Source organism: Spea bombifrons, chromosome 9 (genome assembly GCF_027358695.1).
Source record: "Spea bombifrons isolate aSpeBom1 chromosome 9, aSpeBom1.2.pri, whole genome shotgun sequence".
NCBI lineage: Eukaryota > Metazoa > Chordata > Amphibia > Anura > Pelobatidae > Spea > Spea bombifrons.
Genome location: NC_071095.1, coordinates 10,513,725 through 10,541,423, shown reverse-complemented (window position 1 = coordinate 10,541,423; position 27,699 = coordinate 10,513,725). Strand labels below are relative to the sequence as shown.

General features: G+C 40.3%; 1 protein-coding gene across 1 annotated transcript in view; it reads right to left on the bottom strand.

The window, feature by feature from the left end:
• SYNE2 (spectrin repeat containing nuclear envelope protein 2) overlaps nucleotides 1-18,464 on the bottom strand; it is a 174,981-nt gene extending 156,517 nt beyond the window's left edge. The window contains exons 1-12 of the mRNA XM_053475442.1: nucleotides 18,260-18,464; nucleotides 9,089-9,208; nucleotides 6,350-6,411; nucleotides 5,781-5,876; nucleotides 5,070-5,147; nucleotides 4,887-4,979; nucleotides 4,126-4,289; nucleotides 3,531-3,727; nucleotides 3,088-3,188; nucleotides 1,856-1,957; nucleotides 1,596-1,724; nucleotides 821-985 (exon numbers count right to left, since the gene is read on the bottom strand). Coding sequence (XP_053331417.1) covers nucleotides 821-985; nucleotides 1,596-1,724; nucleotides 1,856-1,957; nucleotides 3,088-3,188; nucleotides 3,531-3,727; nucleotides 4,126-4,289; nucleotides 4,887-4,979; nucleotides 5,070-5,147; nucleotides 5,781-5,876; nucleotides 6,350-6,411; nucleotides 9,089-9,173 — 1,272 coding nt within the window. The 5' untranslated portion in view covers nucleotides 9,174-9,208; nucleotides 18,260-18,464. The remainder of the gene's footprint in view (nucleotides 1-820; nucleotides 986-1,595; nucleotides 1,725-1,855; nucleotides 1,958-3,087; nucleotides 3,189-3,530; nucleotides 3,728-4,125; nucleotides 4,290-4,886; nucleotides 4,980-5,069; nucleotides 5,148-5,780; nucleotides 5,877-6,349; nucleotides 6,412-9,088; nucleotides 9,209-18,259) is intronic.
• Between the last annotated feature and the right edge of the window lie 9,235 nt (nucleotides 18,465-27,699).

Genomic DNA, 27,699 nt, shown 5'->3' with positions numbered 1-27,699 from the left:
TGTTCCAATGGCCCTTTATCACTCCCATCACTCCTGTGTTCCAGTGGCCCTTTATCACTCCCATCACTCCTGTGTTCCTGTGGCCCTTTATCACTCCCATCACTCCTGTGTTCCAGTGGCCCTTTATCACTCCCATCACACCTGTGTTCCAATGCCCCTTTATCACTCCCATCACACCTGTGTTCCAATGGCCCTTTATCACTCCCATCACTCCTGTGTTCCAGTGGCCCTTTATCACTCCCATCACTCCTGTGTTCCAATGGCCCTTTATCACTTCCATCACACCTGTGTTCCAATGGCCCTTTATCACTCCCATCACTCCTGTGTTCCAGTGGCCCTTTATCACTCCCATCACTCCTGTGTTCCTGTGGCCCTTTATCACTCCCATCACTCCTGTGTTCCAATGGCCCTTTATCACTCCCATCACACCTGTGTTCCAATGGCCCTTTATCACTCCCATCACACCTGTGTTCCAATGGCCCTTTATCACTCCCATCACTCCTGTGTTCCAGTGGCCCTTTATCACTCCCATCACACCTGTGTTCCAATGCCCCTTTATCACTCCCATCACACCTGTGTCCCAATGGCCCTTTATCACTCCCATCACTCCTGTGTTCCAATGGCCCTTTATCACTCCCATCACTCCTGTGTTCCAATGGCCCTTTATCACTCCCATCACTCCTGTGCTCCAATGGCCCTTTAGCCGAAAATAGTGACCCCAAACCTTGTAAATGGTACTGTACAAATTACTAGGCAGTCACCATAGGAACGAGGTAGTTAATCAGTGATTTAGAACTTGTGATGTATTGAATGATCGCACCTTGTAGGAAGCGGATATCTTTCGGAGCAGAGACATCGTCTCATATGGGTTCTGCGACTCGGGTAATTCTTGCATCTGTAGACGTTCTGCCCCCATGAGCCACGTCTCGATGTCATTCAACGGCGGGGGTAAACTGCGGTCCAGGTCTTCCTTCCACTCTGCAATCTAATAAACACCGAAGAGGTCAGAACCACCGCAGCCCAGATAAAAAAATACAGAAAAAACGAGTTATCAACCCAAAATACCCTTCCAGGTGAATAATCGTCAACATTTTATGATTAAAAACCTTATTTCCGATTCCATTAGAATTCCTGGGTGATAATAACGCATCACATGGTTTGTTGGAATGAATCCCTCGACAGGTTAATTTGAATGAGAACGTAAGGTGAATTCGGGTTGCTTTGAATGTTTAAGCTTCTATGCAAATTATGGCTGCTTTTTTTTTAAGTCAGTTCCGTATCTGACTCATCCGGCAACCTAAAACCTGCCGGCAGATCGGCCCCCATCTGGCCCCCGTCTAGCCGCCCGTTTCTCCTGCTGTAGAGACTCAAACCTTAATCAGTCGTTGGTCTCGTCTTAGATTCAGGAGCCGTATATCTATCCCATGCATGTTTAATACCCTCACTGCTAATGAAGTCCGTTCCTCCATAGACTTTCATTAGTCAAAGAGTCTGGCTGGGTGATTAAGACTGAGCCATTCTATTGTTTCCCACAGGCAGTATGATTAAATATATAATAATGCTATATATATATATATATATATATATCTTTTCACCTGGGTAGTTATATTTTCCAAGGATTGCCTGATAAGCGCCTGGTCTTCGACCGGCAAAGACGTCATCGCCAAGTCAGACAGGAAAATCCGCTTTTGCTCGTTAAACTTTCTCATGAATAGAAGAATTTCCTAATTAAGAAAAATAAATAAAAGAAAATAATTATAAATGGAACAAATATATATTTTCTTATAACCCCGGGTAGTAAAAAAAAGTGCTTTTTCATATTAAAAATGATTTCTAGAGACATGCCGATACTAACGTTGTACTTTTTGGCGTAAGTTTCAACTTTCGTTGCAGCAAATAATTCTTTTAATGCCTGATCTTCTGCGTTTAGCCACTCGACGGCCTTCTTCACCCGGACCTGAAAATAGAAAAAATGGAGTAAATCTTAATAATTCAGACAATCACTAATGGAGAGCAGAGTGATGACTGTATCAATGACATTGTATAATGACCAGATCACCCTTTTTAGTGTAATTAGGGTTATTAGCCTTATTATGGGTAAAATTTGACATGAAGAAACCCAAAATGTTCCCCTATGGAATCTGGTTTTATCTCATTTATCTGCAGATCTGGAGGCGGCCATTGTTTTCAGTCACACTGAGCTGCTGCTTTATGGCGATGCTAATGAAGTCCGCCCTCCATAGACTTTCATTAGCCAGAGAGTCCGACTGGGTGATTAAGACTGAGCCGTTCTATTATTCCCACAGGCAGTATGATAAGGAGTCGGGGTGTTTAGTAGATCGGGGATCAGATAACAGAGCGAGAATCATACAAACGGCTGATATGCAGCTGCCTGAAAACATTTGAAGTAAAATTTTAAATAATAAACTTAAAAAAAAAAATAAAATAAACTTTTGTTGTGTTTTCTGCTGTTTTCTTTTAGCAAATAATTATACATTTTCAGTCCTGCTTAATCAAGGGCCGAGCCCAACGCTGAAATCTAGTGCACGGGTCATAATTTCCAAGCAGCCATCATAGCCCAGGAACACGTTCCCATCTACGTCAGCACAGCCGCAGAATGTTCTTCATCAGGTAAAATAAAGATTTTTGGGTTCCGGCCGACCTCGACGAACGCCGTAAGAAACGTGTAATATTTTTCATCCTGCGCTAGAGTTTTTGGGAATGTAACAAATGAACAGCTGTCGTGAAACGCGTGAGAACGGACAGAAAGGCGGCAGTGTGTGACCGCCGGCTCGGCTGCTGCTCGTCTCGGACAGAAGGAGACAGCTGCATTCACACAAGAAGGGACTTAGTCTCGTTGGGATATCTGCTGGGACTCGCTCACCACGAACAATGGACCTGTCCACGTCGTGGCGTTGGTTCCTCCAGCAGAGCAAATGTTTCCTCCCCATCCATTACTGGAGAACCTCAGAGCAGAACATTTCCCTTCCATTAAAGTCACCGGAGCTCTGTGATTATTAACTAAATCGTTTGTTTTTATTAGCGCCTCGGGACTGCTTTCTCGGGATCGGGAATGTGGATACGAACCGGCATATCTTTCTTTGGTTCCCCCGCGGTCTTGGAGTATTGTAGGAACTGCGCCACGTACGTCATGATTGACTTTTCATCGGGATCGGAAACACTCAAGTCTGTAAAGCAAGTGTGAACGTTTACTGTTACTGATATAACGGTTATAATAACTGCGAAAGAAGGCATCAGAAGGGTTACAAAGTAACATAGAACCTGACGGCAGATCGGCCCCCATCCGGCCCCCCGTCTATCCTGCTGTAAAGACTCAGATCAATCGTTGGTCTCGTCTTAGATTCAGGAGCCGGATGTCTATCCCATGCATGTTTAATACCCTCACCGTATTACCCTCTACTACTTCTGCTGGGAGGCTGTTCCACTTATCCACCACCCTCTCCGTGTTATTTTTTCATTCAGTTATTGCTCTCACTGCTATAAACCATCCCTTCCATTTGGAAACGCACCGTCGGGCTCCAGAAGCCTGGGGATCTCTAATTCACTCTCTGCGATTCTGAACGCTTCTCGCAGGTTTTCGTTGTCGGTCCTCTCGTGAATTTTGTCCATGTCCACGAGATCCGGCCTCAGAGAATGGATGATCGCCAGAAAGGCCAAGCCCGTCTTCCAGCTGGATTTGAAATCTTTTATATCGATCGACCCGTATCTGGAAAAACGGAAATCATTTTAAGGGAAAATTCCCCAATATCCCAACTTTTACCGAACTCAGTTCACTCATTAGGACCGCCCACAGCCTGCGCTTTTTGATCCGTGTAACTCATAGAAGCTGAGGTGGGTGGCAGCCTGTGGCAGATCCAGAATAATCTAATTAATCTCCTGTCCTGGAGTTCTCTCCCTTCTCCTTCCTTCACTCTTACAAAGGCTGCCTGAACCAATCAGCGACAATCAGCAACTTAACAGGAGAGAGATAACTTCACGGGAAGAAGTAACCCTGCAGATCCTGAGAAAAGGAAGTCTTAAACGGAACCTATTATCATATAACATATGCGATAATATGATCATGTCCGAATACGGACCGTGTATACCGCGCTACCCTCTACTTACCGCCCGCATGTTTCCTTTGCCCACTGCAGGAGCGCTTTCTTGGCCGACAGCTTCCACCGAGACTTGGCGCTCTTTTTAGTCGGCGGGCTGGCGGTCGGTGAAGCTCCTTTGTTCGCCTCGGTCTTCTCCTCCGCGTCTGCCAATATCTTGGCGAGCCCTTCGATCTACAAAATATTCAATCAATAATCAATAATTCCAATAATATTAATAATCAATAATAAAATGAATGCTCTTCCTAGCTTCTGGGAACATTCTGGGAACCCATTGAATTTGGGGTCAGCGGTTGGGTAGAAGTCAACATGACTTCTCGTGCTTTGGGAGGTCTCCACTGGCCAAGTGTTTTAAAATTCAATGGGTGGAGAACCGAAAAAATATTGGCAGTTCTGTATAAACAGCAATTCTAAGGCAAATAGGTAAAAAAGGACGATCGGTGGTAACATTCCAATCACTTTGGTAACTTTGTTACTTTCACTGTAGAACTTTTCACCAACGAAGTAACAGAACTTAATCGCCGACTAATCTAAATACTTCTATTTTGTTGATACATTCAAAATTAGTCAACAATTTTTTTCTAATTTAACAAAATGTTAAAACTTTTTTTTTTTTAAACCCCTTAATGACAAAGCCTGTACATGTACGGGCTCAAAATGCATTCTTTTCAATGGGCTTAGGGACCGCCCATTGTCCTTAAGGGGTTAATAGAACAACTTTGTCTGAGTGTTGGACAAAGAAGGATAGATCGTTTCAAACAACAAACTCACGTGAAAATGCAAAATGATTTTCCAAATTAGGCCGAGTACAATAGACGGCTTTCCGCTAACGATGTCCTCCACATGAATATTAATGAGTTTGATCTACAAAAAAAAAAAAAAAAAAAGTTATTCCAGGGCGTGCTTCAAAAACGGCTAAGTCAGCAGATATTTTCTGGAACGCTATACGCTTACCGAACGTCTCTCCAGAAAAGTCAGGGCAGATGCTATGTTGCTTCTGGATTGAAATACATTTCTTCCCTTTTCGCGTGGCTGTAAAAAAGACAAAGAGGACTCAATGAGGACTCAATGAGGACTCGCGATCGCTGGCAGAACTTTAGTGTAAACCATCAACATAAAAAATAAAAAAAATACCGACATCATTTTAAGATGATTCGGAAATTTTTTAAATATTTTTAGTAAAAAAAAATGAGCCATTAAAAAAAATAAAAAAAATAAAAAAAATGGTTCGGAATTTTTTTTAATATTTTTAGTAAAAAAAATGAGCCATTAAAAAAAAAAATAAAATAAAAAAAAATCCCCAAAATTCTCATTTTCTATACTTTTTCTATACTTTTTAAACAGCCTCTGTTGGGTTAAACATCTTCAGAATCTTCAGAATGGTTCAAAACACTTTTCTAGTAGCAGAAATAGTAACACTTTTGTCGCAGGACATTATTGTAATTCAATTCTCTGTTCCCGGGATTCTCCAGCAGTTACAAAGTAACATTGACAATAAGCGACCAATCAGAGCGCAGACGCCAAGTGCGCGACGCAAAACGCATTTTCCAAGAACGGCATAAATTAATAGGGGAACAAAAAGGCAAATCTGCGCCTAAAAATATATTTGTGTAAGAAATGTTGTTTTGTAACCGGAAATTTAAATGGATTTTTTATTTTTATTACCAGTTCCTCTCCAGATAAAACCTCTAATAAGTCCAGGATAACGTGCCCATCCCGGATGTCGGTAAATAGGTCCGTAACAGACGATGAAAGGGGATGCTAAAAAAAAAATAGAAAAATACATTTTTTACAAAAAAATGAATTACATTAAAATCTAATTTTTCAGAATTATTTTTTCTATATCATTTGCTATAAAAATCAATAATATATTGCAGGAAGCAAAAATAATAAAAAAAATAAAAATAATAATATATATATATATATATTATAAATATAAAAACAGCACGATATGTCCAAATAATTGTTCTATTTTGCACGTAAATAAGCTTTTCTCACCAAATGCTCTTATTTTAGCTCTCTAATCTTTGAATAGATATTCTGAGAAACATGCATATTGTTTAAGAACAGAAATCCCATCCCTAAAAGCGCCCGGGCGTCCGATTTAATTACCGAAATGGTAATAATGTAACAAAAATGTAACAAACAGGCTTTGTAGGAAGTTCTTGGGATTGTTTTGTATCCTCGGTGGAAATGTCTAGCGGATACGGATATAACGGCGGGGAAGGACTTGCCTTGGAAAGCTGAGAATTGATCCAGTTGGTGAAGGTTTTCTTCTGAGTCCCTTCTTGCTCAGCTGTAAATCAAGAAGAAGACATTGTGTCCGTATATTCTAAGCACCTAGCGGTAGGGTTACCATATACATGTGGCTGACCACCAACGAGAGTGCTGCCCCCCTGCTTCATCAAGCTTATTCCGCCCCATAAGGCAAAGGAGAGAGGTAAGTGACGTGTTAAGATTATATATGTCCTGGACAAAGCAGTTCACCCAATTTAAAGAACCCCATCCGGCCCCCGTCTAGTCGCCCGTTTCTCCTGCTGTAAAGACTCAAACCTTAATCAGTCGTTGGTCTCGTCTTAGATTCAGGAGCCGTATGTCTGTCCCATGCATGTTTAATACCCTCACTGTATTACCCTCTACCACTTCTGCTGGGAGGCTGTTCCGCATAGCTACTACCCTCTCAACAAAGTAAAGCTTCCCTACGTGGGCTTGGCCCGTTGTCTGGTGAGTTCATGTCTGCACATTTTGCTTGCTAAGCATTTGGTGAGAATCCAATAAATGTAATATCTTTAGATGTACGGATGTTGAGTTTGCCTTTTATGTTATTTTATTACAGTTCCAATTGTTTGCTTTTTGGGTTCCGTTGACCATAAACCTTTGATTCATAAATCTCAGAGTGTTTGCCCGTGTAATTGTTCAGACTAATTGAAGACATACAGTTTGTAAGATGTGATTAGTCAGAGGAGTAGACATCTCCAGGATAATGTACATTAGGTAAAAGTAGTAGGTATATGGAGAAACAAGCCAGCAGAGCTGGTCTTCGCACGGAGCATTTCGAGGGTCCCTATTTAATGGGGTTTCAGACCCCAGGTTTTGGGGTCTCAAGATCCATGCCAAGGATATCAGGTCCCTTAAACAGTTGAGTTGATAATTAAGGATGATTAGTTTAGCGACATCCTATGACTTGGCACGGTAAGCGCATGCTGGGGAATAAGCAGATTGCTTGCAAGGTAATCAAAATAAGGTCAGATAAGGTGAAAAGAAGAGTTTGTAGAACCTTCAAAAAGTGTTTTTAGGACAATGCTCGGTATTAGAGGGGAGATCCCAGGACTTCTAACCATTATTATTATGTAATGTTACAAAAATTGACAATAATAATAATAATAAATAATAATAATAATAATAATAATAATAAGGATATTATTATTATTATTATTATTATTGTTCAAACCTCAAGAATTATCGCATACCAGACTTTTTTTTTGTTATTTTAAAGTGTAAATGCAACCAAATATTAAAGATTATTAAAAAAAAAAAAAAAAAAAATGACGGTCATTTTATGTAATTCTCCCTGAGAATAATTTTGTTAATACATCAGAAAACTCCAATTATATTCATTATAATAAACAGGAGCTGCAGAGACGAGACGGAGATAATATCGAGATAATTGAGCAGACTGCAATTTTGGGTTAATTTACGTGTATTGGTCCATAACGACCGTGGAAGGAATGCATCGGCTCTTTAGATTATTCCATGACTCGATCTCTAATTGTCTTTATCAAACTAAAGCAGGGGCGTCCAACCTGCTGCCCTCCAGCTGCTGCAGGACTACATCTCCCATACGCCTCTGCCAGCCATTAGCTGAAAGAGCATTATGGGAGATGTAGTCCTGCAGCAGCTGGAGGGCCGCAGGTTGGACACCCCTGAACTAAAGGCTTGAAGCCGCCAATCAGTGGAAAGAAAGTGCCCCCCATTGAAATCAGTTGGAGCACTTTCCGCACATGCGCATGGGGGTCTTAACAGCCCCCCCCGCGCCCTTAGTGTTCACCAGCCAATAAATGTGAGTGATATGCATGGAGATAGTTAGGGGGCAAGGATAGGGGCAAACACATTTGGGGGGGGGGATTCTGCAAAACCCCCTCCCCTATGCATTTGCCAAAAATTTAAAGGGGCCACACAGCTATCGTATGCATTAAAGTGGATTTAATGGCCGGGACGTCCCTTTAAGGGGGTAAAGGACGACTCGATTGCCCTGACATTTTAAAGTATCCCCATACTTGTTTGCGTGATTCCGCACAATGCGTTAGAACAGGTTTTATAACCTAAAGCCACTCCGGGGTAAAAAGAAAAAAAAAAAGAAAAAAAATGCATATTTCAGTCTCACTGGAAGTGACTCAATCGCACGCTTTACAGAAATCCCCATATTTCGCAGCAGCGACACTGCGTAACGTTATTAATAATTATTTTCCAGGCCGAAGGTAAATATTTCTGCTGAGGGCAGAGCGCAGGGAGATAACGCGTGATTCAGAGCCGGCCCGTATATAACGCTCAACGGAAAAGCGCCAATTCGTTTCGCATTTATCGGGCGCGTTTTATCATCAAGAGGGGAGTTCCCTGGATAAACAGGGAGCGGCGAAAATATTAACTGTAATACCTACAAATAAACGATCCGATACGAATTACTGCCAGGCACCAGCAGAAACATAGACGTTCCGGCAGGTCGGCCCCATCCGGCCCCCGTCACACCTTAATCAGTCGTTGGTCTCGTCTTAGATTCAGGAGCCGTATGTCTATCCCATGCATGTTTAATACCCTCACTGTATTACCCTCTACCACCTCTGCTGGGTGGCTGTTCCATTTATCTACCACTGTCTAAGTAAAGTAAAAAAAAAACGTCCCCTCCATGCTTATATAAGACGCTTCCTTAAACCCGTTCTGCTTGAATTCCCTTCGTTTTAAAGGATAAATCTTACCTTGCAGAGCAGAATGCCGCACGTCGACATCTAAAACCTGCTGATCTCCTCCTTCCGGCAGAGAGGTCCCGCTGTCCGTAGACATCGTAAAGACCTCATATGTACGGCGTGAAGCAGAGTCTTACAAGAGAAACAAAACACCGTGTTAGTATTTAGCTTGGATACCAAAAAAAAGGGAAATCTGCTTTATCAGCATTAACCATTAAACATTCTCCACCCTCTCTGCCCTGCGGCGGATTTGTCCAGATACATATAACGTGCACAAACAACAAACTGTTTCTAAATCCCCTCCTCTGTGTTCAGATTCATGATTTGAATGAGATAAGATATAATTCATGTATATATATATATATATATATATATATATATGATTTTTACATACATCCCAGATGTATTAGTATTCTTTTTTCTTTAATTATTATTATTATATAATTATTTTTCCTTTATGATTATTAATTATTTTTGCTTTATGATTATTATGTTATTATTATTTTTGCTTTATGATTATTATTATTATTGTATTTATTATTATTTTTTATTATTATTATTATTATTGCTTTATGATTATTAATTATTATTTTTTTTCTTTATGATTATTATTTTATTTTTTGGGGATTTATGATTATTATTATTATTTTATTATTATTATTTTTATTTATTATTATTATTATTATGTTTTTGCTTTATGATTTTTTTTTTTGGGGGGCTTTATGATTATTATTATTATTTTATTATTATTATTATTTTTATTTATTATTATTTTTTTTGGGCTTTATGATTATTATTATTATTATTAGGATGACATTGCTCCCATCCCCGCCTTTCTACTTTCAAAGTGATTTTCTGCCCTTGGCTTATGGGCTCCATTGTTTGCAATAGATGGGAGGGTTCCTTTAATGCGTTTACGGCTCTATTGTCTGTTAATCTCATGAAATAATCGGTAACGTGTCCCCCCCTCTCTCTGAAGTTTCTCCAGTGAGAAAAGAACACTAATGTGCATTTAAAAGCAGATTCATTTTTATATTCTTCTTTTCTTGTAGCAAATCGTGTGATGTGCGTCTGGTTTCTTAACAATTATTATTATTATTTTTTTAAAAAAAGGTAAAAAGCATTTCTGACATCATTCTCTCAAAAGCCCCGCCCACTACCTGTCTCTTTAAATTAAAGCAGGCAAAATGATAACAATAACAAAAATAACAAAACAATAATAAAAAACATAATAATAACAATAATAAAGAACTTATAATAATAGTAGTAGTCTGAATAATAATAGTATAAATAATAATAATAATAATAAAACAACAACAATAATAATAGTATTATGAATAATAGTAATAATAACACTAATAAAGAACTTATAATAATAATAATAATAATATGTTAATAGTATTATGAATAATAATAATAATAATAAAAATAATAACACTAATAAAGAACTTATAATAATAGTAGCAGTATGAATAATAATAGTATAAATAATAATAATAATAAAACAACAACAATAATAGTCTTATGAATAATAATAATAATAACAATTATTAGAAATAATAATAATAAAAATAATAATAACACTAATAAATAACTTATAATAATATTAGTAGTGGTATGAATAATAATGATAATAATAATACTTATAATAGTAGTATAAATAAAAATAATAATAATAATAATAATAATAGCAATATCCTTGTTTATTTTAGCATTTTCAAAAAATATTTTTATACATTTCACAGGACTTCCAAAATACGCAGAAGTAATTAGTGTTGTAGAATTGGGTTTTTCGAGTCACGACATGCCTTGGTAGCGCCTGTTTATTGAGATTTTCCAAATGAAGTAAGAGTCTCGGAATAACGAGGAAGATAAAATTAGCCAGGAGGCATTCCAGACGTTATAACAGGGCCAACAAAAGGGCGGCGCGCGTAGAGGATGCGAAAGGAATGTTAAAGAAACTCAAATAAACGGTAAAAAGAAAAAATATTAATAATAATAACATTTTATCCGAATGTTCATCTTGTGGGGGAGTCTGAGCTGACGAGTAAAAATCTCCAAAATCGGAATTATTGGCAAAGTTTGGGGGGAAAAAATCTATTAAATCTATTAACAAAAAGTGGAGTTTGGTCACCGGGAGTCTCTTGCCGAGGCGATATTTGAGTCAGAGCTCCGTTTATTGGCCAAGTTGGGCAGCCATATTGGTTAGTGAATTCACTCGCGGGCTGCAAAAAGTTAAGTCAAATTTCAACAATTCTAAAATTCAACAAATTCAACAAATTTTAACCCGGCTGCAACTCTTCTGAACCTGGGAATTAACCCCATGAAAACCTTGACCTTCACCGGCCCCTTTCCGGGTAAAACTTGCAGAACACTGGCCTCTTGCTTTTTTTTCGGACTACAATTCCCAAGACCCTTAGCCAGCCTGCAGTAACTCTGACAGAATAAATCACTCGTAACGATCGGGACCTTATCATCAACGTTCGCCGATGGTGATCAATTGAACTAACTGCCCAGAACACATCCAGAAAACACACAAAACAAACAATAAACATCAATACGTTTTAAATGTTTTTAGCATTTAACATTCAGTTAATTTGCTACAAAACATAAAAAATAGTGTAATATTTGTTATGGATGTATCTGGTTGCATTGGCTATTATTGACATAATTTACCCACAAAACATTTGAAAGTATCTTTAGCCGGCACAGAAATAAATCTATTATTACAAACACAAAACGAGAGAAATCTCAAAGGAAAGTCACAAAATGACTCTACCCACGGTACAGCGCTGTGGAATATGATGGCGATATATAAAACGATAAATAATAATAACACCAAAGTAAACCCGCGTGAAAGCCTTCAGATGCCAGAGGCCCGTCACACTCCGTTATTCTCAGATGTCATGGACGGACGCCGCTACTTGGCTGCACCCATTTCTTACACTCGCTGCCACTCCTAAATTCCCAAAATATGGCGTATTTCTAAAAAAAAAAACATGTTTTCTAAAAACAAACCTGAGCCTAACATTAATAAGTGTTACATTTATCCTCTGTGTTATTATTATTGTTATTACTATTATTATTTGTATTTCCCGGCTTTAATACGACCCAAAGGCCCATGAAATTTTCCTATGGTTCGCACGATCCCCCAGTGCAGACGGCGTCGGAATCCCATTGGTCAGCCCGAGCAGGAAGTTGGAAGCTGCTTCCTGTCCTCTTCCTCCGTCAGCCCGAGCAGGAACTTGGAAGCCACTTCCTGTTTTCTTCCCGTGTTGTTTTAGTGGGCGGCGCTTGAGCCTCTAGCGCTAGAGATTGTTTCCAGCCACGCAGGCCCCTCCGTAACGCTATTATCACAGATATCTCAGGGCGAGCCGCCATTTTTATCCCGCAGAGTACAACAAAAAATAATATTTATGTGAAAATGTCAATTAATCATAAAGCATAGGAGTATATCAAAGGAAGAGAGCCAGGAAAAACTGTGAAATACAACTCCTATAATGCTCAGGCAGCTCTGTGACACAACTTTACAGATATATATTTATATATGCCCCAACGCGGCGAGCGCAGTTCGCTGTTAGATGGTAAGTCTCTCGGTGTTGCGTTGGCTTCTTGACACGGCACTGGAAATATTACTCACCCTTGGGCACGGAATTCATATTAACCGCCCCAAAATATCCGACGCTTCGTTAATAACGCCGTTTTATTGCATTTTTATCCACTTCCCACCTTTATAAAGTTTTCCCCTATTTTTTGGGTGTCCACCAGAAACAAGACGTCCTCCAGAAAGAAAGGCGCCGTCTCTGGAAGGACTCGCATAATATGACTGCCCTGGGGTATCGCTCCCATAATGCTCAGGGTCTTATTTGGCTGAGCATTATGGGGGTAGTAGTCAATGGCATCTAGGTTACATAGAAGCATAGAATTTGCCGGCAGATCGGCCCCATCCGGCCCTCGTCTAGTCTTCCGTTTCTCCTGCTGTAAAGACTCAAACCTTAATCAGTCGTTGGTCTCGTCTTAGATTCAGGAGCCGTATGCCTATCCCATGCATGTTTAAATCCCCTCACTGTATTACCCTCTACCACTTCTGCTGGGAGGCTGTTCCACTTATCCACCACCCTCTCGATTGCTAGAATTTGATAGATTTGTTTTGGTTGCAAATTTGTCCCGTTGAATTAAGTGAAAAATTAGGAAAAGCAAAGTAGTACAGATACAGAACATTATTTGGTGATAAATTTAGAAAAAACTAGAATTACACGTCTGCCAGCAATTTACTCCCTAAGGAAAAACTTACCAAATAGGAATATTTCTAACGGCTGCCTGGAAATAACGGCCTCTTGGTTTTTTTAAAAAGTAATCCCGTGCCACGTTTTTTTACCCCCTTGCCGAGTTTCTTCATCCCTACAGCACTCAAGGGTTTAATAGGAGCAGCGACACAGAAAAAATACAGGAATATTCAGAAAGATTTGAAGGACAAACACATCTGCCGTAAGTGATATAATTTAAAGATGTAGTACACTTTATATTTTCTTTGAAACCAAGGACATTTCTGGCTGTAACATAACTACAAAAGGGTTTCTGACCATCAATTAGCCTTTTAAACTTAAACTTGGATCAGCGAACACAACGTGCCATTGGAGCACAGGCGTGATGGGAGTGATAAAGGGCCATTGGAACACAGGAGTGATGGGAGTGATAAAGGGCCATTGGAGCACAGGCGTGATGGGAGTGATAAAGGGCCATTGGAACACAGGAGTGATGGGAGTGATAAAGGGCCATTGGAACACAGGAGTGATGGGAGTGATAAAGGGCCATTGGAACACAGGAGTGATGGGAGTGATAAAGGGCCATTGGAACACAGGAGTGATGGGAGTGATAAAGGGCCATTGGAACACAGGAGTGATGGGAGTGATAAAGGGCCATTGGAACACAGGAGTGATGGGAGTGATAAAGGGCCATTGGAGCACAGGAGGGATGGGAGTGATAAAGGGCCATTGGAGCACAGGAGTGATGGGAGTGATAAAGGGCCATTGGAGCACAGGAGTGATGGGAGTGATAAAGGGCCATTGGAGCACAGGAGTGATGGGAGTGATAAAGGGTCATTGGAACACAGGAGTGATGGGGCCATTGGAACACAGGAGTGATGGGAGTGATAAAGGGCCTCTGTATGGCTAGGAAGAGATTGCATTAAAAATCAGCCGTTTCCAGCTACAATAGTCATTTACAGCATTAACCCCGTCTGCGCAGGATTTCTGATCCATTTCATGTTATTTTAATGGACAAAATCTGCTTTTCTTTCAAAAACAAGGACATTTCTAAGTGACCCCAGACTTTTGTAACGGTGGGGTATCTCCTGCACGGAAAATAGCTGTGGAGGGGGGTAAAAGGGGCAATTGCGAGGGGACGCCACATAAACGTAAAGGCGCGTCTGAGCTATTATATGCATTAAATTGCAGGTGATGGCTGGAGTGTTTCTGTAACCCGGTGTAATTATAGGTGTTTGTGTATCCAAAACAAAGTATCCTAATTCACACAACACACCGCAGGCAGGGGCGTGAAAACAAGGGTCCATGCGCTGCGCGGGAGCCGGACGTCCCGAAACATACTAGGGTGACTCGGGGTAACTCGTTATCTGGGGCGCTCAAAGAAACTGAAGATAGCGAGGCAAACGTGGGGAGGGTCGGGGCATCTTCAGGGCACTTGGAAAACACTTAGGAAGAACGATTGTTTAATTCTCCTTTTCCCAAAATACATCAAAGACTTAGGTTAAGGTCAACAGCAGCTCAACTCAGGGGAAATGTTAAATCGGAAGGTCATCTACTTCCTGGTAAGGTCAAAGCTGTCAAAAAATGGTAATAATGGCTGTGTTTCCTTTAAAAAAAAGTATATTATATCCTCAATATAAATATGTGACACATCGTTGATTTAAAAGAGTAAAATAAATTATTGCGCGGTAATTGGATTTGGGGATGAGGCGCATTTACGGGATAATATTATTCTTAATCAAGTATTACCCTCTTTGGCTAAATTGCTTGCTGGACTACAACTCCCACAATCCTTCACAGGTATAAGGTGTCAGGTATATATACCAAGCTTCCTGAAAATCAGGTTTTTGTTTCAAAATGAATCCAAATGTAACCTTCCTGCTATAATCGAGGGGGGGCAACACGGCCCCACTCCCCAAAAATATACAACATATAGCAACAAATCCTAAGGCAAGTAACAAAAATAAATAATAATAATAATAATAATAATAATAATTTAAAGTGTTTGAGCTGCTGACCCCAATGAGAAAAAACATTTGAAAATTATAATAAAGTATTATAACAAACAGTAACATATATATAATATACAGAACATATTATACATAATATATAATATACAGTAATATAATATATAATATACAGTAACATATTATCATATATAATATAGCATACAGTTGTATAATATACAATATACAGAACATATGATATATAATATACAGTAATATATATATAATATACAGAAACATATTACTATATGTTATATATAACATATAGTAATACAATATATAATATATAACATATATATATTATATAACTATATGTTTCTGTATATTGTATAATATATTAGTATATGTTATATATTATATATTTTATGTTATATATTTTTTATTATTATATGTTTCTGTATATTGTATAATATATTAGTATATGTTATATATTATATATTTTATGTTATATATTATTTATTATATGTTTCTGTATATTGTATATTATATTACTATAATATATAACAATATGATATATAATATAACATTATATTATATCATAGAAACTGATACATTAGGGCTTACAATCATTAGGGTAAAGCATGTTTCCCGTGGCGCATGTGGCCTATACGTTGAGACTAATTTGTGTCTCTGACATCATAGAACAGAATTTATGTTGAAAAGGTGAGAACGGGAACGTTATCGGCGGCACCTTTTCCATTCTAACACCGGTTCTGTTTCTTTAACCCGTCTTTTCTTAAACTTCCTCGCAGCGACTGTTTGTCCGACACTCGAGGACAGAATTACGAATATTGTCTGTTTTTAAGGCATCTCATCGGTTATAAATTGTGTTTAATGAGAAAACTGCCTGGAAAAACAACCTAAAAACATAAACACGGCCAGCGAGCCTCTTCCAAATACGAAATGTGCGCTAAGATTAACAGCGACAGCATCTGCCCGTGTGGTTTGCCAAGCCTCGCGTGACGTAAGCGTCTCCAAATACCCTGCGATTAGGCAACGAAAAGCAAAACACGAGGGCTCCTCAGCGACCCAGCAGCGGACAATCCGGCCAAAATACTGCCTGCGGACTACAGCGCTGGGAGCGAATATATCCTGATCGTCAGCCACGCGCTAAACCCTTCCTTCTAAATACATCATCGTTATCGACACAGAAACCCACACCCTGCCGGCAGATCGGCCCCATCCGGCCCCATCCGGCCCCCGTCTAGTCTGCCCGTTTCTCCTGCTGTAAAGACTCAAACCTTAATCAGTCATTGGTCTCCTCTTAGATTCAGGAGCCATATGTCTATCCCACGCATGTTTAATACCCTCACTGTATTACCCTCTACCACCTCTGCTGGGAGGCTGCTCCACTTATCTACCACCCTCTCAGTAAAGTAAAACTTCCTTCCATCCCATCTCAGCCTCTGAGCTTCCAGTGTTAGATTCTGGTCGCTGGTTGTAACTTTCCTCCTGTAAAATAAACTCCTGTCCTTTTTTAAATCATTTATGGGCGTTTATGGAATTGTTTTTATTATTAGACACAAAGCTAGTTATTAAATTTGCCTTTTTCCCCCTTTTTTCCTTGGTCTAGAAGCAGACATGAGATACAATGTTTACAAACTGCGGTTCAAAGACAGGGAAATTCCTTTCTGTCTCCAAGATAAATATCTTAACCCTTTAAGACAGAATGAGCCATACAGAGAAATCATTTTTTTTTTTTGGTCTTTTTCTGACAGCAAAAGGGTTAAAGAAAATATTTAACCCTTAAGTAAGATAAAGCTGCTAAACCAAGCAAGATAGAACAGCTCTAATCCCTTTAGTAGAAATGCTGTTAGCTCAACATAGGGTTAAAGGAGGGCCACATACTCATAGATAAGAAAGACCCTTAATAAGGAAAGCTTGGGGTCGGGTAGATTGTAAGCTCTTTTGAGCAGGTCCCTCCTCGTGCATTGTTTCTGTCAATCCAAATTGTTTCACGTTACAACTTCTTCATAGGTCCTGTTTACCCATTGTACAGCGCCACAGAATATGATGGCGCTATTCGACGGGTGACGGGTACGGGGACCTTTTTTAAGTCCACCCAACCGCCTTGGGGGTAAAAAAAAAAATGAAAGGGACGCAGCTAACCCCAATGGAAGGTGTCTGGGGCAAAGTCCATGTGATCCATCGTAACGTGCCCCATCTGGGTGTTGCCCCCGTCATGCACTTACATGCAGAAGTCGCCTGGCAGCTTGTTTTATTGTCCCAGTAGCAAGCTGTTATTAGCCCGTACAGTGTAAACACAATGCACAATATACTCAGTGCTGTACCTTTATACAGCGCAATAAAGTGGGTTCAGTAACGCTATGGCATGGACGTGCTTTAGTTATATTTCAGGAGGGAAGCCCCAAAAATCTTGCCATTTAAGCAATGCTAAGATAGTTTTGCCTTTAAATAAGTAAGTTCTGGTTATAGTTTAGAAATATAATCAGAAATAATACGAAAAAGAACAATAACCCATAGGTTAGAATCATTAGATTGCAAGTTCTTCAGGACAGGGACCTCCTGACATATAATATATATATATTCCTACTACACCTATTATATTATATTGTATATTATAATGTCGCAGAATTACTTAATTCACCTATATACACCTCTTATTGCACTGTAAAAGGTACAGCACTGAGTATCTGTTGGCATTGACAAGAAGTAAGTATTGCTAAAATCTTCCAAAGAAGTAATTTTGAATACTGGTTGTTATTTTCACTTTTAATCTGAGCTCCGGTAGCTGTGGTAATGCAAAAATAATCTCTGCTTTTAAAATGATAAGAAATACCCCTTGTGTGAGGTGCAGGAGTGTGAGGAGCTTTCAACTGCCCCGCCACTGGGGTAACTCAGACTATTCTGTGAAACTTTCCCAGGGCAGTAAATACAAAGTGGCTACTTACCCAGCTGCTGAGGGTGCTCTGGCTGGTCTGATACCCCCCGTGGGGTAGTTAGGGTACAGCTTCCTTAGTCCTGCTGCTCTCCCAGTTTAATTTGGCTTTTCCCTCTCTAATACCTCCAGTTCCTTCCAACCACTCTGCAAATTCTTCTCTCCCTCCTTCCTTCCCTGACAACTCCCCTTCCAGACAGCAGTCTCCTCCCTCTATGCTGTCCCTGCTGTCCCTTCTCCCCAGCTCCTATGTGCCTCCCTATTCCCCTCCCTTCCTAATATCCTCCCTCCCTCCCTCTCTATCCAGCTGCTAATACTTCCCAGATTTGCCCTCCCACCCCTCTGCAGCTACCGCCTCCCCTTCTGTTCTCCCCCACATGGCTGAGTAAGAGCTCTCTCTCCCTCTGTCTCTCCCTCTGTCTCTCCCTCTCTCTCTGTCTGTCTCTCTGTCTCTTTCTTTCTTTCCCTCTCCCCCTCTCTCTGTCTCTCTTTCTTTCTTTCTCTCGTTCTCTCCCCCCCCTCTCTTTCCTTTCTCTCTCTCCCCCATCCCTGTTTCCCCCTCCCTTTCCCTCTTTCTCTCTCTCTCCCTCTTCTCTCTTTTTTTCTCTCTCACTCTATTTTCCTTCTTTTCTCCCTTTCCCTCTGTCTCTTTCCCTCTCTCTCCCTCTCTCCCTCTTTCTCTCACTCTCTCTCTCTCTCTCCCCCTTCTCCCTCTCCCCCTCTCTCCCCCTCTCTCCCCCTCTCTCCCTCTCTCTCTCTCTCTCTCTCTCTCCCCTTCTCCCTCTCCCCCCCTCTCTCTCTGCCAGCTCCAGCCTCTGGGAATTATCTCTCATACGTTCTCCTTTAGGTCCCCCTAGAGTCCTGCTTTCACATAAAACCCCTCTAATTGTTTTAGAGTGCATCGGACTAATACAGTGTGTCACCCAGTGGAGTCCATTATTTATCTTTTAAATCATTTTGCTTACACGCTCTATAAAAAGTAATAAATTGCAGCATAAAACACATATTTCTGGATGCCTCTCTAATCTTTAGAAAATTCCTGGAAAATCTGTATCCATATTTCTAATATAAATGATAACCATGGAAATAAATAGTTCTGAGGGATTTAGAATAATATTTTGGTTTCTGTGTTTACAGCGCAAACAATGTATCTGTTTACGGAAATATTTATTCTTCTATGGCAATTAGTTAGTCTGTGATGTATTCATGGACTGTATAGATTGTAAGCTCCTGTGAGCAGAGACCTCCTTACCTGTCCTTTCTGTTATTTCAAATGTAATGTTTTATACTTCTTGTTATGTCCAATTTACCCTTTGTACAGCGCTATGGAATATGATGGTGCTATATCAAATAATAAATCATTACAAATGAAGTTGGACAATCTCTGTCACTCTGTTTATTTCATTTTTTGTTATTGTTGTTATTTTGTATGTTTATTATTAGTAGTACTATTAGTATTAGTATTATTATATACATTTTCTATATTACTATTTTATTATTATTATTTTATACATTTTATATATTACTATTATTTTATTATTATTATTACCATTATTATTTTATACATTTTATATATTACTATTTTATTATTATTTTATGCATTTTCTATATTACTATTTTATTATTATATACACTTTCTATATTACTATTTTATTATTATTATTATTATTATTTGATACATTTTCTATATTACTATTATTATTACCATTATTATTTTATACATTTTCTATATTACTATTTTATTATTATTGTTATTATTATTGTTATTATTATTATTATTATTATATACATTTTTTATATTAGTATCGATATTTTATTATTATTATTTTATTAATATTTTATATATGTTATATATATTTTTTAGATATATTGGTATTTTTATTGAGCACGAGAATGCTGTCCGTGCTGCACAATACATGACATACGATACCTGTCCTATTATTTAGTAACGTGATCAAGCTGCCCTCGAGACCAGAACCTGTATACGAGTTTAACCAGTTGGACCAACATGTTTTGTTTGAAATGTTTCCATGTAGCGAAGTACAGATCCCTCCGAGAGAACGTCCGAGAACGGTTATCTGTGTAATTACGGCTTAACGAAAATGGTTAGAAATGGTAAAAGGTTTGTTCTGACAGCGCTGTGGAATATGATGGTGCTATATAATAAATAAATTATATATATAAATAAGGAAAAAAATAAATAAAAGGGCCTGATTCCGGCCCCTTTGAGAGTCAAGGTGCTGTTCCACTGTGAACCCCTCTCTAACCAAATGCAGCAATAGTAATAATTATTATTAATAATAATGATTACAAATTATTAATGATTATTCCTATTTCTGCTGAAGGCCCAAACTCTTCCCAGAAACAATTTGGTAATCGCGTAAAATTTTGCTTCCTTCCTGTTTTTTGCACTTGATTTTCACGCGACACAAAAAGCACTGTTTATCGCAACTAAAACTGAAAAAAATCATCTTAAAAGTTGCAGCTCAAGTTAATTGGCCTAGAATCCTGTTTAGTTTAAGCGGAATGTTGGGTTTTACCGCTTGTCATATATATCATGTTCATGTACATTTTCATATAAATACAATTTTTTGTTGTGGCGCCATCTTGCTGCCCCGTCGCGGGGTATAAATCACCCGTCGCCCTGAGATATCTGTGATAATAGCGTTACGGAGGGACCTGCGCGGCCGGAAACAATCTCTAGCGCTAGAGCCTCCTGCGCCGCCCGCTAAAACAACGTGGGGAGAGAACAGGAAGTGGGTGACAACTTCCTGTTTGGGCCGACCAATGGGATTCCTGTGCAGTCTGCTCTGAGGGATCATGGGAAACGGAGGAAAAATACATTATCATATCGCAAAAGCTGCTTTACACGTAACCGTTGGGTGACCTTCCAAATGCCGCATTCATTATGTTTCAAACATGTTTATGTCTCCGGGGCGAAAGCTGAGAGTTATATATATATTTGTGTGTTGAGTCCTGGGGCTTGGGGGCGGCTGCTGGGGTGGAAAAAAGAAAAAAAAGGAGATTTTACCTGCTCTCCCCTGTAACACAACGAGACTCCCTTACACCTTCTCCGGCTATTCCTCAAAAGTAGGTATAGGGGGTCACAAGGCCTGCAGCTACAATGGGGTCTATAAACCCTCTTCCTCCTGCTCGGAATCTAACACTAGAGGGTCAGAGGCTGAGATGGAACGGGAGGAAGTTTTACTTTACTGAGACGGTGGGAGATAAGTGGAACAGCCTCCCAGCAGAGGTGGTAGAGGGTAATACAGTGAGGGTATTAAACATGCATGGGATAGGCATACGGCTCCTGAATCTAAGACGAGACCAACGACTGATTAAGGTTTGAGTTTTTACAGCAGGAGAAACGGGCGAGTAGACGGGGGCCGGATGGGGCCGGTCTGTGCTTTCTCCAAACACAAGGATATTAAACCCGTGGCTTGGGTTTTGTGAATAGTATAAGGCATATTTCTCATTTGGATCTCCGCTGTCCCTCAGGAAGTGGCCCCCAGTAGACGGCGCCATCGCCAAGCGGGTAAAACATTCCTCGGGTAGAATATAGATTCCAGCTCCTTACACGGCGTTTACACGACAGAGAACAGGACGCTATAGATAAGCAGCCGTCACTGATTAGCGTACGTTAGAAGGACTCGTTAAATGCGTCCGATAGCCGAGTGTCACCTCAAAAGATAGCCGAGTGTCACTCAAAGTGGCAGCGCTACTTCTATACTGTCCATGCGCACAATCCTGCACGTGCATGCGCAGTGTGCGTTCTACATTCTCCCACACACAGACAATGAGATTGGAGTGGCGCCCCTAAATCCCGCTGTCCTGCTGAGCGATGCTCCTAAAAGCGGGATAGAGCGACAAAATCAGGACTGCCCCGTGCAAAGGGGGGCAGTTGGGCGGTATGTATTCCCTGGTGTGCCAGATGGCCAGGCTGGGTCTGGCTATTAGGATATAATCCTCGAGCCGAGACCGCCGAGGGCTTTTTATCCCGTTTATTTAATGGACGCAGATTATCCCGGGGTAATTTTATGAGTGATATATGAGCGGCTCGCATCGTGCGGCACAGAGGCTCGCGTGGTATGCACCAAAACAGGTTCGAGAAAAGCCCTTGGGTTATACCCCGACGGGGCAACACACAGTCAGCAAAACTCTGGCTTAGACGTAAGAGACTGCCTTTTAAAGGGACCCTGACGACATTTAAACCTGCTTTAGACAAAATATAAAATAAAATAACAGGGTGGAATAATTCCCTCACTATATTAGCCTCTACCACTTCTTCTGGGTGGCTGTTGCGCTTATCTACCACAATCTTGGGTTCTCTGTACACTAAATAACAGATTGCGTGTCCTGTACAGAGATGGTGGATTTAAACCCTACTTTAAATACACAGGTAATAAATTAGCTTCAAGAAATAGTGTTTATTTCCAATATGTGAGACTAACAAACAAACCTAAGGCTTTTTTTTTGCTGCTATGGCAACAAAGTAAGAATTCTCCTCACCTTTTACCTGTTTACACATTGTACAGCGCTGTGGAATATGATGGCGCTATATAAATTAGCGCATGCACATGGACTGCTTTTTACCTGTTTGTATCACATGACTACAAGAGCGCATTTTGAATGGCTGCTAGAATATGAATGGGGTAAATGTGTCATTGGGGGAACGACATTTGATCAGGGATCAGGCATTCTGGATAAAAAGGAGAATGTGTCTAATTTCTTATAATAGCGCTCAGCAGAGAAGGTAGAATAGCAACTTTGGAAGTTCCCCCACACCCATCATACTTACCCCAGTGGAGGGAAAAGTACCCCCAGGTGAGAAACCCTGGCAATCAGTATATGGGTCTGAACTGGTTGATTGCTCCACCTAGTGGCTACAATTGGAGTTGCAGTGTAACAAATCATTGTATTTCCTGGTGTCAGTGTGTGCTTTATGATAATATTCAATTAGATGGTAATTTTTATATTCTAAACAAATATAGAATATATATAAAAAAGTTGAAACTAGATAGAGGACTGGCGAGCCTAACATGAATCAATGAAATTCTGCCCAACCAAAAGATTGGTGATAAAATGATTTACTAAAGAGCTACAGGGTTATCTTTGCTAATAAGTCAGGCTGTCCCTAGAATTAAGGGTTAACACGTCTGACCAGACCCAACATTCAAAAAACTACTTATCATTTTGTGCAAGAATGCAACAATTTTTTGAGTTTTAGGCAGGGGTATGTGCCTGAAACTCACAAATATCCAGCCTCCCCCATAGGTGTCTTTATGACCTTTCAGACCCATTCAGACCCCCAATATGGAGTCTATGGACACCCAATTACTTGTCTCTTCTTTCTTTCTTTCTTTCTTTCTTTCTTTTCTTTCTTTCTTTCTTTCTTTCTTTCTTTCTTTCTTTCTTTCTTTCTTTCTCTTTCTTTCTTTCTTTCTTTCTTTCATGTGAGCTCCCTCCATGGGTAAATCCTGATACATGCTTATGTTTCTTGCTGCTGCGAAATTTCAGTTATCATTCAGTTTGTATTTCTGTAATTTCATAATATATATTAAACATAAAAAAAACCCACCAGGCAGCGTCCAGCTGGAAATGATATATTATAAAACTTACACTGGGACAAAACATTTTACTTTTTAATATAACAGACAGATGCAATTCTCCATGTAACCACTAGGCGGTGTGCTGCTCCACTATATGCACTCCTTTCCAGGTTCTAGAGCTATGTACCACACCCTGGGGTATATTTAATACTTCGAGCTCTTCCAATGGGGTCAGAGGGTTCTCAGCAGCTGATTAGTTCCAGATCTCCATAATATCTGGTTAGAGGGACTGTTAAAGGGACACGTAACCCATTATATGCACTTTAATGTATATGACAACCAAGTGTTGCCTTCACATGTGTGTGGTTCGCTCCCCTTGCAATTGCCATGATTTGTGGTACGCTTACCACCAATCAGCTCCAACCCTAACAAGACCCCCCTGTGTACATGCACAATAGACTCGTGCATTTGGATTCTTCCAAATTGACATTTTACCAAATTTTGTAAAATTTGTTATTTTGTATGAATGCAGGGAAAAGAAAAAGGAAGGATCCCCGAATAAATTTGTTGTTTTTTTCCTCCCTCTCCCTCTCTCTCCCCCCCCTCTCTCTCTCCCTCTCTCCCCCCCCCCTCTCTCTCCCTCTCCCCCCCCTCCCTCTCCTCCCCCCTCTCTCTCCCTCTCCCCCCCCCTCCCTCTCCTCCCCCCTCTCTCTCCCTCTCCCCCCCCCTCCCTCTCCTCCCCCCTCTCTCTCCCTCTCCCCCCCTCTCTCTCCCTCTCTCTCTCCCTTTCTCTCTCCCTCCCTCTCTCTCCCTCTCTCTCTCTCCCTCTCTCTCTCTCCCTCTCTCCCTCTCTCTCCCTCTCTCTCCCTCTCTGTCTCCCTCTCTCTCTCTCTCCCTCTCTCTCCCTCTCTCTCTCTCTCTCCCTACGTTCTACGACTTCTCTTGAGCGCTCTTCAGAGTACCTCCGTCCTGTGTTATAAGTACTCTGAAGAGCGCCAAAGACGATAAAAGAATGCAGACATAACACTGGAGACGGAGAAGTGGAGACATGAAAGCGGGTGAAGAAATATAAAGTAGGGAGAGAGTGAGAAAAAAAAAACAAAAACAAATTTTATTTCCAAATATTACATTTCCCGCATATTTTTGTCCAAATAAAAAAGGCAAGAAACAGAACTCACTGCCCGAAAACGAACGGACCAAGTCTAATGCCCAGTAAGCTCTTCGAACTGATTTCAAAGGGAGAAGCTTCCTGCCACTGATTGGCTGAACCATGGAGCTAGCAGAGCGCTGCAACCCTGGAGCTGCAGCTTCTACTAAAATGTATTTTTAGATTTTTCTTCCAGGTTTAAAAAAGCATATTAAAGTACACAGTACCTTCATATACATTTTTTGTTTGGAGCTACATTTTTTGTGTCCTTCTTCCTCTTCCTCGTCAGCATTTCCTCTTTTTTTTAGTAATACAACAATTTAAAGGGTCCTCATATATTTATTTCCTATAATTATATATATATATCCCCTTATATTAAGCTGCTGATTGGTTCGGGCAGCCTTTTAAAAGGTGGGGGGGGAATTTCACAACAGCAAATGCCGGAATGCCACCAATCTTATCTTCGGTTAGAGGAATATTTAGATTTAACATTAAAATTAAAAGTTCTAGGTCGTTTTAATGAATAAAAGCGGACGGTGAGCGCTCCCCTTTAATTTGCTGACCTTTCTCTTAAAGGGAAAAGTACCAAGAGCTGTCACACGGCGCTTATATGGCCAAGCCAATCATAAGCAAGAGAAGATAAGGCGAGCCCCGCCCCCTTTCTTGCCCAGCATGAAGTTTGATTTTATATTTATATGAAAAGTTACTATTTAAATTCTCCGCTAATCGGTTATTGGAGTCTGGGGAAGATAAACAGTTATCGGTCCTATTGAGACATCAAATCAATGGTTAACAGACATCCAAAGATCATTCCTGGCAGTTACACATTACTGATATCGCGCGCCTCGGCAGTGTTCTCAAGGAGCAAAAAACACACTTAAAAAATCTCTTTTTTGTCCCGTTTTCACTGCCATTCGGAATATTTATTTGGAGGATCAGTATACCGGGCTAATAACCGGCAAATATCACTATTTCAGGGGACTGTTTATGCTAAACCTTTTTTGTAAACTAATCAGGGATTTTTTTTTTGAAAAAAAAAAAATAATAATAAAATAATAAATCAATAAAAAATAATAGAAAAAAAAATAAAAAAAATATAAACAAAATTAATACATTTTAATTCAAATTGATAAAAATTGGGAAAAAATCTTGTGGGCGCTCCTTGTTTCCTGTTTTCTTCTTGTAACTTATTTTCATTGACGTTCCTTCTCTCTCCTCTTTTCTTTCATTCATTTCTTTACTTCTTTATTTGTTTGTTTTTTTTGTAAATTATTTATCAATGATTTTTTTTGGAAAATGTGATTATTTTATTGGAAATTGCTTTTCATTTGGAAATGAGATAACTGGGGATACACTTTTAGTTACCCCTTTCTTTCTTTCTTTCTTTGTTTATTGTTTTTGTTTATTTTGAAAGCACTTGTGTAAACAATCGGGTGATGATGGTAACAATGTATCCCCGAGCAGCTGAATCACATGACTCTCACGGATCAGGAATACCCCCCATACCCCATGAAAAGGGCTCATTCACTTATCTGTTAGTAGCCCAATTATCCTTTAATGACTACCTGTCACCTGGGGTCATCGCAGGGGTAACATAAGGCAGATTGTTTGATATCAGGTCAACAATAGGACTTGTTCTCGCCGTCTCCATGGTGATGACAGGTATGATTTGGTACAAAAGAAAGGATATCATTCGTGGGTATTATTAAAATCTGAAGGGAAACCGAAGGGGGGGGGGTTAATTCCCATGTTGGGAACATTAACATCTATTAAGTTACCTGCGCGCTTCGCCTCCTAAGGCTTCTTCATTAATGAGATAATCACAGAACAATGAACAGGTTCCACGGAACGTAGATTCCCCCGGGGGCCGATAATAACACCAGCTGCCATGAGCTGGGGGGGGTAAAAATGAACACGCAATCTACTCATGGCTGGTTCATGATCTAAAACTAGAAGGTCAGAGGCTTAGATGGAATGTAAGGAAGTTTAGTTTATTGAGAGGACGGTAGATCAACGGAAGAGCCTCCCAGAAGAGGTGGTAGAGGCTTACACAGCAGGGGGGTTAAGCATGCATGGGATAGGCATACGGCTCCTGATGAGACCCCCACATCCCGGCACCCGCCACGGCACAGCTAGATGGGCTGAATGGGGCTAATCCGCCGAGCAGCCAGACGACACGCAACATATAACACGTCTCACGCAAACCGTGAACACGCTACTCGTCTCAATGTATCCTTTAGTCCAGTGAGATAAGGAAGCAGCTGATCAGAGTCTTGTGTCCTGATTTCCTCCCCACTCCGGCTGCCTCCTGACTTCATGCGACGCCGAGAAGAACAACGACTCGGATTACGGGGTTCTTAACCTCGATCCCCCCCGCGTCTAACCCAACATGCGCAGAGATCACGTCTCTTTAAGGGGTCCCTGTTTACCCCACTGGGGCAGGTAGACCCTCGCTGGCCGTGACTCTTCCGGGGTAACTAGCAAATAAAGCGTCACCTCAATTTACCCTGGTGGGGTTTGTCTATGTTTAACCCCGTGTGTACCCCCAAAGTACGTATCCGCCTTGCCGTTCCTTCTTTTATATTTTATTTCTTCCCTATTTAATTTCCATTGAACTGCTCAATAACAAGATATGATGTCATATCCCTATGATGTCATATCCCGGCGTCCCGGATCTTAAAGGAACGGGCGCGCCTTTCAAAAATAAGTGAAACCAGGTAAAAAGCTTCTTATAGGGGCAAAGAATCCCAGATTAAC